The following is a 17,608-nucleotide window of genomic DNA, read 5'->3' as shown; positions in this document are numbered from 1 at the left end:
TGGATGGAAAGACCATCACTTGAATCTTGCCAAAAAACGTGTAAGAAATAAATAAACAAATCACGAAAAATCGGGGAAACTATTTTCGCGCGAAGTATTTGAAGGTAAATTTTGATTTTTCTTTGAGTTCTACAACAAATGGAGTCCGGGTTATATTTTTATATTCAAAGAATATTTATGCCCTGATCGATTTATTATTTGAAATAGAGTCCGAATTATATTTTTATATTCAAAGAATATTTATGCCCTGATCGATTTATTATTTGAAATAGAGTCCGGATTATATTTTTATATTCAAAGAATATTTATGCCCTGATCGATTTATTATTTGAAATAGAGTCCGGGTTATATTTTTATATTCAAAGAATATTTATGCCCTGATCGATTTATTATTTGAAATAGAGTCCGGATTATATTTTTATATTCAAAGAATATTTATGCCCTGATCGATTTATTATTTAAAATAGAGTCCGGGTTATATTTTTACAAACACAAAGAATATTTATTATTCATGCAACGGGAAGGACAGTTGTTTGTTTAAAAGAGTCTGGGTTTTTTTATTCAGTTTAAAATGTTTCATTCTTAATCTTGATACCTTGTAATATTATTATTATGGATTTCCGTTACTGTTATTTTTTCTATGCCGGCGATTTCTTTTTTTCGATGAAAAAAAATCTGCCTGACGGCCTTGGCGACTTTTCGTCAGGCCGTCGGACATGTTTGGCGCCGAAAAAAATGTCGTCGAAAATCGCCAAGGTGGACCGTATATCGAAGCTGTTTCATCAATTACTTATTTATTTCTTAACAAAACATTGTAGAGCTGTGTTTTTTTCGGTACAGCTGTAGTATAATCCCTTTTTTGGCGATGCGTTGGCACTTTTTTTATTCTGTGGCGAGAAAAATGTCTGAAAGTACGATTAGAAGTCGTGACCCAGATTCCGTAAGTGGGGTTGTGCAAAATTTGGTGATTATTTTTTGTAGCCTACTTTGCTATTTTCAAAATTTTTCGTTAGTGCCAATAATGTTTTTCAAGCTAACGTGCTGCCCTTACCTATTTCATTTCTTGTTATCACCAATGCATTAGGTTTCGTTATTGTGTTTGTCATCACTCATATTTATTTATGCCGGAACTCTGTTTGTCCTTGGGTATCCTTTGCTTGCGAATTTTTAAATTTTTTATGGATGAGAGCATTCCTATTGATGAAAAGACGTCAGTTTTTGGTAGAATTCGATGTGATACCAGTAAAAGAAATAATAGTTTTTCGCCCAAAATGTGCCAATAGCATGGCTTTGAACAGCAATAGCACTAGGAAATTTGGTTAGTCCTGAAACTTCTGAAAGCATGGGGTACACATTTATTCTGTAAGAACTCTGGTTTCACCAACTTCATGTTTCCTGACACAGGGGTACAACAAAAAAAGGCGACTTGACCGCAGCGAAAATTGCTACCGCAGGGAGTCCCCCATCGAGGTGTTAGCGCACCAACCTCTCGATGAGTATGAAAAACAAGCCTGCCGTTCGGAATCGGCAATAAATTGTAGGTCCCGGTCTAATTAGCCCTCGTGTGCAGAAAATGGCCGTGGTGCGACAAAAATGATCAAATGATCAAAACCAACTTCATGGCTCCGGGGGATGCAGCCAAGTTAAATTATAATAGAAAGAGGACTAACTTGGTATAGGCTATGTTTCACTGTTAAGGGTAGAAGAGCATTCATAATGGAGATTCAAGACAGTATTTTACAAGTAGTATTTAAAACTATTAGTGTATTACAGATGTTGGGACAAAATTTTTTCAATTGTTTTCTCATCTCTTTCTAGATATGCTGCAGCAGTACCTTCCAAAGCTTACAAAGTGCCAGATTTTTTTGGCTAGTGGCTCCCCCAGGCGTTCTGAAATCCTCCAAAAGACGGTAAATAAATAATTAGGAGTTACTGGATTCTATGCATGCATAGCAACTATTCACATGGCGATGGGCAGAGATAGAGTTAAAAGGAGGGAGGGTCCTTGATTGTCCATGTGATATTGTAGACTTGTACAATAAACCTCAACATCATATTTCAGAAGAACCTTGATTAACTAGAAGTTGTTCCAGTGTCACCTTAGATATCGAGAAGGTTATTTAATTGAGACAATCTCTAAAAATGTAAAAAAAAACACTGTACAGCAAGGCTGAACAAATCAGCCCAACCTACTCAGGACATGTAAAATTTTCACCTGGGTGTTTTTTAGACCAAATGCTGAATGAAAAATAGCTTTTTCTGGGATATCCATTTGGATATACAGTTAAACCTGTGTATAACAGTAAACCTTCTTATAACAATATTTTCTTTGGTCCTGGCGGAATTCCTATTCAGTAGGTAATAGCCCAAATGCTCAAACTGTCTACAAGGATAACGTGTTGATAACAATATTTTCTCTAGGTCCCTACAGTATTGTTATAGGCAGGTTTTGCTGTAAATAGGAAACTATGGAAAATTTAATTTATTCTGCATGATGATAGCTTTTCTACATTCATATCTAGCTTTCCTGCATGGACGAAGCAGGGCTGTCTTGAGTATGATGCTCCCAAGCCAAGTGATTTTTTTTGAGGCCCTACCTGGCAAATTTACTTGCTTAGTCCTGAAAATTTCAACCAGATATAATCTTTGTGAGGCTCTTTCTTCTCTAGAGGCCAACAGGCCATGTGTTAAGATGGGACTGAGGCAAAGATATGGGAGAGCAATGCCACCCCAGTGTCACTGACGGAGTGAACTGATCGAATGTAAATGCATATACAGTAATACCTTGGCTAATGAATACCTCAGCTTTCAAATATTTTGTAAATGTTTTTCTGCCTTGGCTAATAAACGTTTTAGTTGATGTGGATGCAGGCGCTAAAATAAAACAGCCGCATCATCAGAATTACTGTCGCTCAAACCAGATTAAATCATGTCTACCTCAAAATCTTTCCAAGATTCTTATAATCAAATGGAAGAGTCTGGACATTCTAGGAATTCTTACCTTTTCTATGTGCATGTATCAGACGCAGAAATGAGCTGACTAAATTACGAATGGATGAGGACATCTGCGAACTCGACTGGGTTGTGGAAACAACATCCTTTGATAGACTATAGTTGGTGTTGGTTGTATAATAGCATAATGTGCATCACATAATGTAATTCTTCCTGTAAATTTTCTCTAATTTGAAATCTGTTCATCTTAGCCTTCTGTCAGTTTTGTTTTTTTTATAATGTTTTTTGGTGTTTAAAAAAAAAAAGTTTATCTTCAAGTTTTGAGTATTTCTGTTAGAATTGTTTTTTCTTTCCCGCAAATTAAATGAACTCAACCGTAACTGGATCATGATCTATCTGATATGCAAATCATGGCGCAATCTCACACGGTTGTAGTGTGTATATATATATATATATGAATGGTTGTGATCCTGTTTTGTTCTTTGTTAGTGTTATGAGTGTCAGAATGATTGTTTGCATTGTTTTTGCCAGTATGTCCTAGACACTATATGGACTTCGATTTCTAGTGGAGATCAATACGCTTTCGTTAAATAAATCTGATAATTTGCCGATCATTGTCTTTGTCAGTACTCACGCATAACCACACTTTGCCAACAATTTCCTCTAACAAATCAAATATGATTTCCTATAGGTCTGTATGGGGAATCACATTCGGCTAATGAACTAATGAACAAATTATCTTCCTTAGCCAAGGTATCACTGTATATAAATTGACGCCATCATAATGATTGTGCCCCCCACCTTCAGCCTTTAAAGTCTATCTCTGCCTATGCTTTCCATCTCTTGCCATTCAAGACGTTCGAAATATAATCTATCCATACCAAACATGGACATCTAGCAGTCCAGAACATTGCACATATATGTTGTTATGTTAGTTTGAACCACATATAAAGACTATACAGACAACATTTTGAACCACCTGATATTTCAAATATTATGGATCACCATTTTCATTCTCCCAGTGACTTCTTAATTGGGTAGGCACATCATGGCTCTTTCCTGGTTTCGATAGACGAGTCGCACTTTGATTATCCATTGTGTGTGTTAATGAGAAATCAATTACAAGTGAAATAAAGATTAAAAAAAAGTTAAGGATGTATCTTATGTCTCTTTTATTCCAATTTATAATGTTCTAAACGTCACTGTTTTTTTATTATGCATCCAGGGTCTGACGTTCCAAGTATTAGCTTCAGATTTTGACGAAAACTTGGCTCTAAAAGATTATCCGAATCCCGCCGAGTATGTGAAAGAATTGGCAAAGTGCAAAACCTTGGATGTGCTCGAGACACTGAAAAAAAGAAATGTATGTTTGGTGCTAAATTATATATTCTTTGCTCTATTCTCTCTGTCGCTTTGAAAAGAAAACATTTGAAAACTGTGGTTATTAAATTATGTGCATCGAAGAATTTTTCCATTGCTCAATTTATAACACATCATGGTCCGGTGTTATGCATAAAAAAAGTACACTAGAGATACACTATGTATAATCATTGTGCGATGGTGTTTAAAAAAATTATTTTTTGTCTTAGCAAATTCCAGATTTGGTGATTGGAGCAGACACCATCGTTATATCTGAGAATGAGATGCTTGGGAAACCTTCAACCAGAGATACAGCTATCAGTATGCTCAAGAGGTATGATTTATTTTGTAAATACTAGTAGATTCTTTTTTTTTCTGGTGTTCTTGGGGGGATTTGAAAAAAATTGATTGCATAAGCAGACTAACAGTGTGGGGTGTTTGTTTTATTAAACTATGTTACACAATTAATACAATACTAAAATGTCAATGTTCTTAGAGACCTTGATCGGGTGGCCGTTCTTGTTGTTTACGATCTATATTCTGTCCCTGGGTGTTGCCATCATCTTCCCAGTAATACTGTTCTTTTCCGGTGTTGCCAGATACTCTACAAACAGCATTTTTTAAAACAAGAAATCTGCAAAGAAATAGTTATTTCGAGGGTTGTTCAACAATCAGAGGCTCTCTCAAGGTGATTTTTGAAATTACATTTTTTGAGCCACTTCACTTGCCCATAGTTGTCCGATGATGCCCTTTTCGAGGTGGCGGAATGTGCTTCAAATCAAAGAAGACAATATAATATCAATGAAGCAAATGACTACATGCAACGGAAGATGGGGTCCTAAGTTTCTTCAATGTTTTACCAAGGAGTTCTCAAGTAAGTGGTAATTGAAAAACACTGGTATAAATAAATAGAGTGGCATTTTTACGAGGGGGATGGTATAAAGAAGTTCTACTATATACCTAACATTTTTATTCAGCGCAAAAACCACATTCTGCTAGGTTAGCGGTCGATTGGATTTTTTTTTCACTCACCAATGGTTTCAGAAAGGTTGAGAAATGAAACTTTTGCCAATCTTTCAACGCTTGTAGCTCGCCAACAAATCCAGATATTTTGATGGAAATGGAAACCTTATAGGATTTCTTTCTGCTCTTTCCGAATACAGTGGAACCTTGATATAACGCTATTAACATGTTGTGCTTGTATTCAATACTGTTGTAAGTACACGTGACTCAGGAAAAACATCAAGATACTCAGTCAAATGTCAAAGAAACATTAATTTATAGTTGCTGAGACTGGAGTAATAACTGAAAAGAACTATTCAGTGAATCTTTTTTCCAAATGTTGGAAAATAGTAACTTTTTTTTTTAGTTTCATTGTTGAATTAAAAAGAAAAGCCAAAATTAAATATTATCTTTTGCCGAAAAGACAATAAGTAAAAGAAATCGTAGAAATTAAATATTGTGGATATTTAATATAATCAATTACAGAAAAACCAAATTTTCTTAAATATAAAAACTTATTATCCAAGGGGGTGTCGGAAAGAAAAAAGATTGGGAACCATTGCTTTAGAGGGATTATTGTTATATTGAGAGGCAGTAGTTTAACATTATAGTAGAGATTATATTACCAAGCAAGACTTGAAAAAACATTGTTGTAGAGGGATTTATTGTTATACTGAGTATCATTGTAACAAGGTTTCACTGTACATGCTTAGTTTGCATGTAAATTTTTCAGAAACCTCTTTTTTCTTCCATAATCCATTATTCACCACAACTCGAAAGACAGGGTTGGTAGGGTAGGGTGTTTCATGTTCCACTTTGGCTTGTCTATCACCCCCCCCCCCCCCCACCGTTTGGCAAATACATTAAGTGACGTTCACCCGGCATTACAAATTTATTACTGAAACACATTTAGCTCATATGTTCTATGTTTAAATTCATTTCTGTAGGATGAAATTTTTGATGAAATATAATGACGTCATTACAGACTTTGGTGTATTTGATTCCATCTGAATCTGCTTCATCATCATCATTATTATTATTTTTGCAGGTTGAGTGGAAAAACCCATAAAGTTTTTACTGGAGTGGCTCTTGTTTATCATGATAAAAACTCACGTAAGTAAATGGAAATCTTTTTTTTCTTCTCCTGGTTAATTTACCGCTCGGTGCAACTGAAGAAAAGCTGTAGAATTCTGTGCTACCGCTGAAGCTGAATCAAATGAAAGGGGAGGGGGGCACTATGCAGACAAGGGCAATGACTAAAATTTACAGACTCTGCTTTGTGAAAAAATTTGTCAGAAGCTGTTGTGTGCTCATAAACAGATGCTGACATGCTCGCTATTCCAGCATTATATTGTGTCTAAAAAGCATTGGTAGAAAAAAAGTGAATTTCGGGCTGTTTCCTCATGGGTTGAAAATTTAGAATTCAGGTATTAATGTAGTTTTTTTGTTCAGAATAACAACAGTGAAACCAGGGTTGTTGATTTTTTTTATTTTTTTAAAAAAAAATCGATTTATGTGATTTAAATCGGATTTTTTTTTATTTAAATCGGATTTTTTTGATTTAAATCATGATTTCTTTAAACAAAATATATATTACTTACACTAGTCATTAATCTATGCTTTCTTTAAAGAATATAAAATGAAAGAAATTTTAACTTACAAAAATAATGACTATTTAAAAAATATTTTCAAACTAAAGATAAAGAATCATACTTGTGAAATATTTCAGAACATTTTATAAAGAAAACAGAGGAAAACACTTCTTGAATAGATATCTTGCATCAAGTGTTAAATAATTTTACCGTGTGAATAATTGTCCATTTGTTTCATTAGAAACACTAGTTTGAATGCTTTGTCTACTCTTAATCTGTTTCGCTATTTGGAATGAACTGCACCTTGATGAAAAAATACTTTCAATACAGGCATCAATGATTTGGCTGTAGTTAGTGTGTTTACAAATTACATATCGCTCTCTGTAATTGTATCTTTACCCAAAACATTATAAAAACTATTCCACCACTCAAATTCAGACATTGTATCAACAACCTTAGGGTGAAAAAAATTTTAGCATGAAAATGGTTTCAACTTTTCCAAAAACGAGAGTCACATTTTTGTTTGATTAATTCAAGACCCTTATTTCTCTCTTCTTTTGTGACATTAATTCCCTATTAGAAGTTAACACTTATTAGCTTAGAATAAATGCATCAAAATGTGCATCTGTTAATGATTGTTCATATATATTTTTATACTCTGATGGCAAAACCTTTTTATTGTTTGATGTTGATGCTTCTTTTATCTTCAATTGCAGCTTTTCCCATGCCAATACATATTCAGCTATGGAGCAGTTGTGTGTGTGTGTTCCTTTGTACAAAATCGTTAATTTTGGCTATTGGCTTCAGAATTGCAATTATGTCCTTGACATTTCTTTTTGAATCAATATTTAAGATTTCACTAGAGATGTTACTATCTGAGATCTTCACAAACTTTGGTAACAACTGACAAATTTTTAACATAAGATTCAAGAGAATCACGATAAGTATTCCGTCATACCTCTGCAGGAAGACCAATGCACTTCCACCTTACACGTGATACCATGCTTTTGAGAAATGATTGTGAAAGTATCTAAATATACTTGTAACATATACTTTTTTTACATCAGTTTTAACCAAATTGTCGGCTAACAAGTTAAAAATGTGGGCACTGCACCAATATGTAAGTCCAGAAAAGCCAGGCTTTTTATCCAGAGTCTTTCTGGAAGAAACCATACTTGCAGTAACAAAACTTGATATGTTACATTAGAAGTTTTCTCTTCTGTTGAATTCACTGAACTAAAAACTACATTTGCTAAATAATTTCCAGCATGCGATAAGCCGGATGTGGCAATAGTATCAACATGGATGGGCTTTACCACACCGTTTGATAATACACAGAATGTATTCATTATGTATATCCATCCATCGCCATGTAATTTGATTTTCTAAGTCAACTTTACATCCTCTAACTTCATCACTGTAAATCTTGGGTAACCATTTATCAGCTAAATTGGCATGACTATGGTATCTCTGATATTTGATATACAAATTAATATATATATATACAAATATTTGAAAATATATTTAAATTAATTGATATTTAAAATAATTTAAATTAGTTTAGAGCTGCATAAATAATTTTATTCAATTACAACAGATAACTTTTCATATCTGAAAAAAATTGATTTAAATCAGTGATTTTTTTTTTTAAAATCAGTTGATTTCAATCACGACAACCCTAAGTGTAACATCAATATAACGATACTCTGTGGACCAAGAAAAAATTTAGTTGTAGAGTGGTTATAGTTATACCAAGAGATAGCATTATCATCAGGCGGCACCAAATTTATGCGGTGTTATGTGGCGTCTCTTCTTAATATACATTGTTAGTACCATGATATATAGAATGTATTTATTATTAGTTTTTATTTATATTCCCAGCAAAACATTGGAATTAATTACTTGATGACTAAAATTTAGTTAGTTGTTTCACCCGGTTTTGTAGTTTCCAGCGTTTTATATACTACAAAGAAAGTAGCTTCAGGCAAACTTCATTAACGCTTTTGGAGTGTAGAATAGTTCAAAATACCCATGTTATTAGAAACGTTTGAAAGAACAAACTGGTGAGGAATTTAAAAATACATCAAAGGGGATTTTGAGCAAAATATCAAAAGTATCATTGGAGTTTCGAAATACCCTAAAAATATCGTTATTCAGGGATGTATCTTAGTAATCAAGAGGAGTTTTTAGACCAGAGGTTCTGAAACTGTGCACTCCAACCTTTGTCAGAGGCCGTCTGGTTCTTCAAAGCGATTCTTTGTTAAACTGCTTCTGCTTCAAGGAGCCACGGATAAGCATTGATTTTGGTGAAAAGGACACCATTGGTGAGAAAAGTTTGAGAACCCCCATACTAGACTATATTCAATTCGAAACAATTTTAAAAAATGTCATGGTAGAGAGATGTATCGTTATATTGTGTAATGCTTGAATGTTGTTGTAACAAGGTTTCACTGTAATTTATTGTACAGTGATACACTTAATAAAAGTGAGTTGTTTAGAAAAAAAAATTCGGTTAGTAGTTTTCATAATTTTCATTGCTGACAACTGTTTCATTTGGCCTCAATAGTTGAAATATAACTTCTTCATTTAAGAATGTTCTAGTGACACTAAAACCTCATCTCTGCACAAAACCTCTTCACAAACTTCAATGTGAATTTGAAATTCTTCTCTTCACTAAGTCACTATTTTTAATAGAAATAGATGCTGAATTACATGTAAAAAAGAGTGAACCATAAACCGTTAATTTTCATAATTTCATCTTTTTAGAGAACAGTCTTCTTACTGATTGTTTTGATGCCGAAACAGATGTCAAAATGACAGATTTGACTGAGAGTGTCATAGAAGCATATGTTGATACCAAGGAGCCTTTGTAAGTGTATAATTATCTACTGTATTTTCAGTCAAATTGCAAAAGCAGCACCCGAGTGACATGATGGTAAGATGCCTGTCTACCACTGTCAAGGTTGCCATCACTGTCCCAGATTCAAACCCGTGAGGGAGGATATAGATAAGATATTTTCCCTAACAAGCTTGAGGCGACCACCGATAGATAGCACCTTCATTTCCAACCCATCTCAATGGCAGTAAATTACAATATAGTAATGGGCAGAGTTAGCGTTTGATGAAGTAGTCAAATTGCAAATGTAATGTGTGTTTCATATAAAGTTTTCATAGCCATCTTTAATAACATTGTAAAATTCATTAGGTTGTTCTGCCAATTTGATTGACAGTTTTTTCCTGACCAACTGAATTATAGTGATTGGCTAACCGCAGTAGTGGGGGTCAAGTGGTCATGGTGCCGCAACAAGTCTACAGCAGTATAATTATTCCATTATTACACTTCACCCATAGTTAGAAAAATTAGGTTGTGGCAGCACTACACATAACAAGCATTATACAGAAACAAACTTCACGTTTAGGTTCACAACACATAAACACACATTTCCGCATGTACCAGTTTGTTAGAAATTCCATAGAGAAATGTGTACAAGGTGCATGTACTGTTAAAAAAGTAGCAGTTAGTGATACCTTGGCTGACAAAGTTTTTTTTGTGACTCTTTTGCCTCATTAAAGAACGTTTCCGTTAATTTCAGCAGCCATCATCATCTCTTTTAGAGAAATACTATCACTCAAGCCTGATTAATTCATGCCCACCTCGGAATCTTATTCTAGATGTATCTCCACTTCTTTCCTGAAAGTTGTTGAATCATTTCATGTAAAATAAAATATTCAGCTAATAGAAAATTCATTTAAAAAGGGGGGGAGTGAGCCCATGTTTTCACAGCTTCTTTCATTTCATTCACGACTCTTGGCATTAAACCAAATAGTCTGGACATTTTAGGAGCTAATCATTTTCATCTGCATGTATTGGATACCGAAACGAGCAGACACCTATGAACTCGGCTGTGTTATGTCAAGTGGGGGTCAACTGAAATACAGTTGTGTGTGTGCATACATTAGTGTAAAATAAAAAAAGATCTTCAATATATATATATTTTCTTGTTTTAGATTCTATCCAAATTTGAAGCTGTTCACCTTAGCCCTAAGTTGGTTTTTGTCTTTTTTATAGAAAAAGTATCTTGGTGTTTTAAAACACTCAGTTTGAAATTTTGGGCAGAACCTGGAACAACAAACGACTTTCTATAGGAACCTATGGGAAATCATGTTTCTGCCAACAAAGATTTTGGCTAATGAACATGATTCCAGAACAAATCATGTTTGTTAGCCAAAGTATCACTGTATTGTTACCTACTTGAGTGGGTGAAATTCAATGGGAAAACCATTGATTATACTTGCAGAACAATCTTCACAATATTATCTCTTGATATTTTACATTATCTTTAACTCTTAATAATATTTCTGTTGAAAATCTGGATGATGTGCTTATTTTACGACTGGTAAATTGTAAGGAATGATTACGAACAGCTAAAGAACTGTAGTTAAGAGGAAATTTCCAATCTCAAACTTTTCATCCACATCTGTGGTCCGTATCTTCAGTGAAAACAGGAGTAGTACAAGTTGTGAACCAACTAACTAAAGATTATAACCAGAAACAACCATTATTACTGGATAACCAAGATCTAATTGATTCTTCTCCTACCTCTACATTTGGCTTTCTTTCCATGTACCATGATTCTTTAGCCCGGAATTGTAGTTTGATCCTGACATGAAAGTCTATCTTAGTCTACCAATTAATAGTAATTTTATCACAAAAATTAGAACTTTGCCTGGTTTTTATTTGCACAAAAAATTGACACGCTTTTAAGAAAAATAAATTTTTTTTGCTATCTCCATGCCACCTCATGCAAAATCCTTTCATCTTTCCAATCAGAAACTTAAGGCATTTTCTTCGTTTGTTCATCGTGCACTAAAACTTTGCAGTGATTCAGCCTCCCTCCAGAATGAATTCTGTATCCTTCATGACATCGCTTCCAATTATGGTTTTTCACCTTTTCTCATCAACAAGATCCTCAAAAAAATAACCCTGACATACACCATGAACTTGCTCCGAGCTGACTCAAAAACGTTTTCTAATTCTGTCGTTCTTCCATTTGATTCTTCAAGTTTCATGATCTCATCCATCTTAAAAAAATCTGACTTATAACTACAATATTCCAGCCAACAAATAAACTCACCTTTTCTCAACTCAAAGATCCTATCTCACCCTCCAAAGAATCTGGTATCTACTTCATCCCATGCAAGAAAGGGTATATTGACCAAACTAGGAGAAAACAGAAAGCTGGTTGAAAAGGACAGATAAATAGTTCGGCTATTGCCCAACACTGTTGACAACTTTCACGTAATTTTGATTTTGAGAAAGCATGTTTTTAAAAAAGCAACACATAATTCCGAACTGAATCTTCTCAAGGGATACTTCATCAGAACTTGCCAGGATTTCCTCATTAATGATGGAAGGAACATGCCACCTATTTTGCCAGCTTGGACAGGCTTTATTAACCTCAGTCGAGACAACTTTCAATACTTTGCAACAAATAGCATCCTAATTTGCATCCAAAGACCACTTTGGATGCAAATACAAAGGTGAACTCTCAGGACAACCAAACAAACCTCACCTCTCCCCGACTCATTTGTGTGATTTCTGACCACGAGGTCCTGATGACGGCTCTCCATTGTAGAGCCAAAACGTGTCAACCAATTAAAATTTTATTTGTCTTAAAGCGTGTCAATTTTTCGTACAAAATAATAGTAATCTTGTGCTTTTTTTCAGGGAATATTTCATGATTTTTTTTAAAAATATCTCAGTACTACAGATGATTTTGTGAAATATTTAGCGCATTGTGTGTTGATATTTTATGAAAATGGTTGTATAATCTTATTTTCTCCCTTTCGTAACATTTAGAGACAAAGCTGGAGCATATGGCATACAAGGGACAGGTGGAACCTTGATCGAAGGTATTCATGGAGATTATTATAATGTCATGGGTTTTCCATTACACAAATTTTGTTATAAAATGGCTGATTTATGTAATAAAGGTTTCTTTGTGACTTGAAGAAAGCCTTGAGGATTTGTGATACATTATATATCTTACTATCTCAGTTCGAAGTCTGGACACACTGGCCACTTTGCAAAGCATCTAGATTGACAGCAACCCAGGTTCAGATCTAGCCTTGATGCAATATCTCCATCTGTTTGAGAAAATTTGGGTACTCAAACAAGTTTGGTGATATATTAGATCACTGTTAACCTTATATGGAAGGTTCGATCACTGGAAATGGCACTATATCAGGCTTTGACCAGACACTGTATTTACTGAAGTGTTCGAAACCAGTCATATATAATATTAAATCTCCAAAAGAACAGAAGAAATGAGACATGAAATGTGCATGCTTGCAGAAGGTATTCTGTTTCAAGATACTAGTTTTTCTGTCGAACATAGTATTTTTAATATACCAAGTCCAGTACATTACTTTAAATTTATCTAAGTATTACTAAAATTATATGCAACTGCAAAAATCGTCATGTTGGAACACAGTTTGAACTTGTTACAGTCAGTGCTATATATAAAGTGGTCTAGCCACAAGGGAGTGTCATGGTTCCCTGGAGCATCGCCAAACCTTGTCAAGGCAGCACAGTCGTAATGCTTGGGGGCACCTCACAAAAATGAGAACCAGTTGAAATTTTCGAGAATTTGCTAGGTAGGGCCTCAGAAAAATCATTTGGGGCATGATGTTCTTAAGACATCAAGACGACAATGCACACCTACACAGCAATCAGTTGAAATAAGAATTTATGTGTGTGTTTGTACATTGTTATTGCATTGCCAGCATCACGGGTATGTGGTTGACAGGCCCAGGTCCCACAGCTGAACGAGGGCTAGTGAAGGGAACCAGTGAAGAAGTTCAGTCAGGAACCACTGGTAAATGATCACTAGGAAAAGGAGCTTGTATAGGTATTAAAATAAGGTAGAGGGGAGAGCTGATGATAAATGATGACCCCAAGATAAGGGACTTGCAAGTATGTGACTATTAGGGAACATAGACAAATGCTATCTAAAAGAACCACAGGTAAATAAATCATTGCTAGAATAACGAGGGGCCATTAGGTATATGGCTCATCCCAATAGCCATATACCCTAACAGCCACTGGGAATATGGCTAAATGACTGGCATTAAAGACATGGGGCATGTGTGTGTATATGATTAAGGGCAACCCTATGTAAATCATTGCTAGAATAAAGGATTCGGTTATTGGAGCAAGGGACAAAAATCCCACCGTCAGGGGTATATATATAAACTGAAGAGCCAAAAAAACTGGTACAGGCATGCGTATGCAAATAAAAAGATATGGAAGCAATCAGAGTACGGCGCTGCGGTCGGCAACGCCTATATAACACAACAAGTGTCTGGCATAGTTGTTAGATCGGTTACTGCTGCTACAATGGCAGGTTATTGAGATTTAAGTGAGTTTGAACGTGGTGTTATAGTCGGCGCACGAGAGATGGGACATAGCATCTTCGAGGTAGCGATGAAATTTGGATTTTCACGTACGACCATTTCACGAGTGTGGCGTGAATATCGGGAATCCGGTAAAAAATTAAATCTACGACATCGCTGCGGACGGAAAAAGATCATGCAAGAACGGGACCAACGGCGACTGACGAGAATCATTGACAGACGTGCAACCCTTCCGCAAATGTTGCAGATTTCAATGCTGAGCCATCAACAAGTGTCAGCGTGCGAACCATTCAACGAAACGTCATCGATATGGGCTTTCGGAGCCGAAGGCCCCCCTCGTGTACCCTTGATGACTGCACGACACAAAGCTTTACGCCTCGCCTGGGCCAGATAACACCGACATTGGACTGTTGAGGACTGGAAACACGTTGCCTAGTCTCGGTTCTAATTGCTTCGAGCTGATGGACTTGTACGGAGACAACCTCATGAATCCATGGACTCTACATGTCAACAGGGGACTGTTCAAGCTGGTGGAGGCTCTGTGATGATATGGGACCCCTGATACGTCTAGATACGACTGTGACAGGTACGTAAGCATCCTGTCTGATCACCTGCACCCATTCATGTCCATTCAGACAGACTACGACAATGCGACACCCCACACGTCCAGAATTGCTACAAAGTGGCTCCAGGAACACTCTTCTGACTTTAGACACTTCCGCTGGCCACCAAAATCCCCAGACATGAACATATCTGAGATGCCTTGCAACGTGCTGTTCAGAAGAGATCTCCACCCCCTCTTACTCCTACGGATTTATGGTGTCAATTACCTCCAGCACTACTTCAGACATTAGTAGAGTCCAAGCCACGTCGTGTTGCGGCACTTCTGCGGGCTCCCTACACGATATTAGGCAGGTTTACCAGTTTTTTTTTGGCTCTTTAGTGTATATAAAATGGCCCAGTAAATAAATTATCACTAAAGTAAGTTTAGCCGCTTGTCTAGCCTATATTGCTAAGGGTATATACATGCCCTTCACCTAACTTTAATTACGTGATGCCAAGACACTTCACATAGCATTGCTCAGTCAGCACAAAAGAACTCCTGCAATCAATATTCAGTCAACTTGGATTTTTCCACCAATTGAAAACACGACTCGTTTGACTATTCTTTCTCATTGCAATAATATTCAATGGTAATGATGTATTCAGCAACAGTACTTGTTTTAGAGATGCCATTGATGCGCTATAACGCGCTAAATACCCGGAATTACAGAAAAGGACGTATAATTTTCACTTGTCCTCCGGGACAAGTTCAAGTGATCAAAGACCTGGGGTATGCTTGAGGAAAATTCATTGATATACCAGTGAATTTATAGGACAATTGTTTTGAAGGACCCAGGTAAATTACAGTGGATATGTGTGTGTGTGTGTGTGTATATATATATAGCTCTTTTTTTTTTTAATATCTTATCGGAGACGTTGCACATTTGTCAAGCTGATGTGTGTTGAGAACCCAGCATTGAAATTTGATGTATTGAAATCTCTCAAAAACATTTTCCCATACTCTATGAAGATTTAGGATACTGTATTTCCGTGATAAATCCATGAACCATTGAACTGTATCACATTAACTATAATAGTCTAAATAATATAAATCAAGATAACTTTGGGACAGTAAATTGCTTTTGAATTTCTAGCCAATGCTATACTTTTTCAAGGTAGCTGCAAACCAATAAAATGCATGGCATTGGGTGGAAATTCAAAAATACAGTGTATAAATAGAATAGCTTACCCCCAGGGGTAGTAAATTCTGTAATGCAATTGATACATTAAAAAAAATATGATTAACGTGCTGGTGTAAATTTAGAAGCTACACATACTTAGAATATAATATAGAACATATTTTTTTATGGGCATTGTATGTCATTTTTCCGTGTATAAGAGCGCAATTCAAAACTCAACCTACAAATTTTTAAGGGAGATAGAAAAAAACATTTTTTTCAAAGCTCAAATGGGTTAAGGTGTCAAATAAATTGACAAGGGCTGATAGAGAATATTTGTACCGGGTATGGATAATGAATATAAACATATGTGCATTACATCACTGGTTAAATAGTGTACAAGTAAGTGTTAGCCAAGGCAGAAAAATCTGTTAGCTGAAAAGTTTTTCCGAAATATCACTATCAGTTCACAGGAGAAAAAAATCTCCACCTTTTCATGTCCAAGTTGGTTGAGGGATAGCCAAAACTGTGCCATGGTAAATTGATCATCTGCAGTACGTGGTTCTCCCACTAGGCAAGCATAAAATTACTCTTGATTCAAGTTGCATTGCTTGGGAAGGTTGTGTTCGACATCTGAATTTTTCCATAGAAACTGGTCGTCTTCATTTTCTGGTCATGGCCGACTTACATGAACAGTGTGAAACTTAAGTTTTCCTTCCTGCTCAAGAAAAAGCAGAAACTGTTGGGATGTTAGAAACAACTTATGGGAATGTTGCTACGGGAAAAAGTCTGGTCCATAACTAGGCAGGGGACAACTGGGACACCACAGAAAATGCATTCTTGTTTTGCTCTTTTCCAGAGAAGACCCTCAAGGAAAAACTGCCCAGAGAAGGTAAGTTTTATCCCTGGTAAAACAAGTGTACAGATGCCTTTTTACAAGCTATCTGCTAAGAAGATTACACAACAGGGTGCTCCCAAAGCAGAGTATGCCAAAAATTACAACATGCGCCACAGAACTATTCGAAATGAATAGAAAACACTATATGGGGGATAAAACACTATATAGAATTTCCCTTTCAGTTGCGGGCTCATTGCAGAATGCACAGCATTCTGGTTTGTAGCAGTGTGTGAAGAAAAGACCCATTTGTGAGACAGGTGAATGGTTTTTGCATTGTTCGCAGTGCACCAATTGGTGACAAGAAACATTACGACTCCTGCATCCCACACGGACTATTTACCTGATTAGCTCCACATGACTTTTCTTTATTCCTACGGATGAAAGACCTGAAATGAAAGTGTTTTTGCCAACATGGATGAGGTGCAAACAAAAACGATAAAGGCGCTGTCCGACATCACAACAGATGAATTTTAAAAATGTTTTCAACAATGAAAGAAAGGACTTGGCAAGTGTATTGACTTTAATGGAAAGTACTTTCAAGGTAATTAAAGAGTTTTGTGAAAAAATAAATTCCGGTTACCTCCCCCCTCATACTTCTGACTGGTGCATATATTTTACTGTCAGGGACTCTAGTCACCTCTTCATTTGATCACAATTAAGCATATGGT

The 17,608-nt window shown here is 35.8% G+C and overlaps 1 protein-coding gene across 1 annotated transcript; it reads left to right on the top strand.

Moving 5' to 3' along the window:
- Positions 1-16: 16 nt before the first annotated feature.
- LOC149070010 (uncharacterized) lies at positions 17-12,916 on the top strand. Its single transcript, XM_089250085.1, has 7 exons — positions 17-104; positions 1,819-1,910; positions 4,178-4,315; positions 4,542-4,645; positions 6,362-6,426; positions 9,672-9,774; positions 12,766-12,916. Exons 2-7 carry the CDS (start codon positions 1,821-1,823, stop codon positions 12,914-12,916), a joined length of 651 nt encoding a protein of 216 aa, XP_089106211.1. The 5' UTR covers positions 17-104; positions 1,819-1,820.
- The last annotated feature ends 4,692 nt before the right edge of the window (positions 12,917-17,608 follow it).

This window comes from Pholcus phalangioides, unplaced genomic scaffold (genome assembly GCF_987345545.1).
Source record: "Pholcus phalangioides strain wild (caught in Gottingen) unplaced genomic scaffold, Ppha-v1.0 ptg000022l_1, whole genome shotgun sequence".
NCBI lineage: Eukaryota > Metazoa > Arthropoda > Arachnida > Araneae > Pholcidae > Pholcus > Pholcus phalangioides.
Note: the sequence above shows the minus strand (reverse complement) of the source record. Positions and strands in the feature narration are given on the sequence as shown.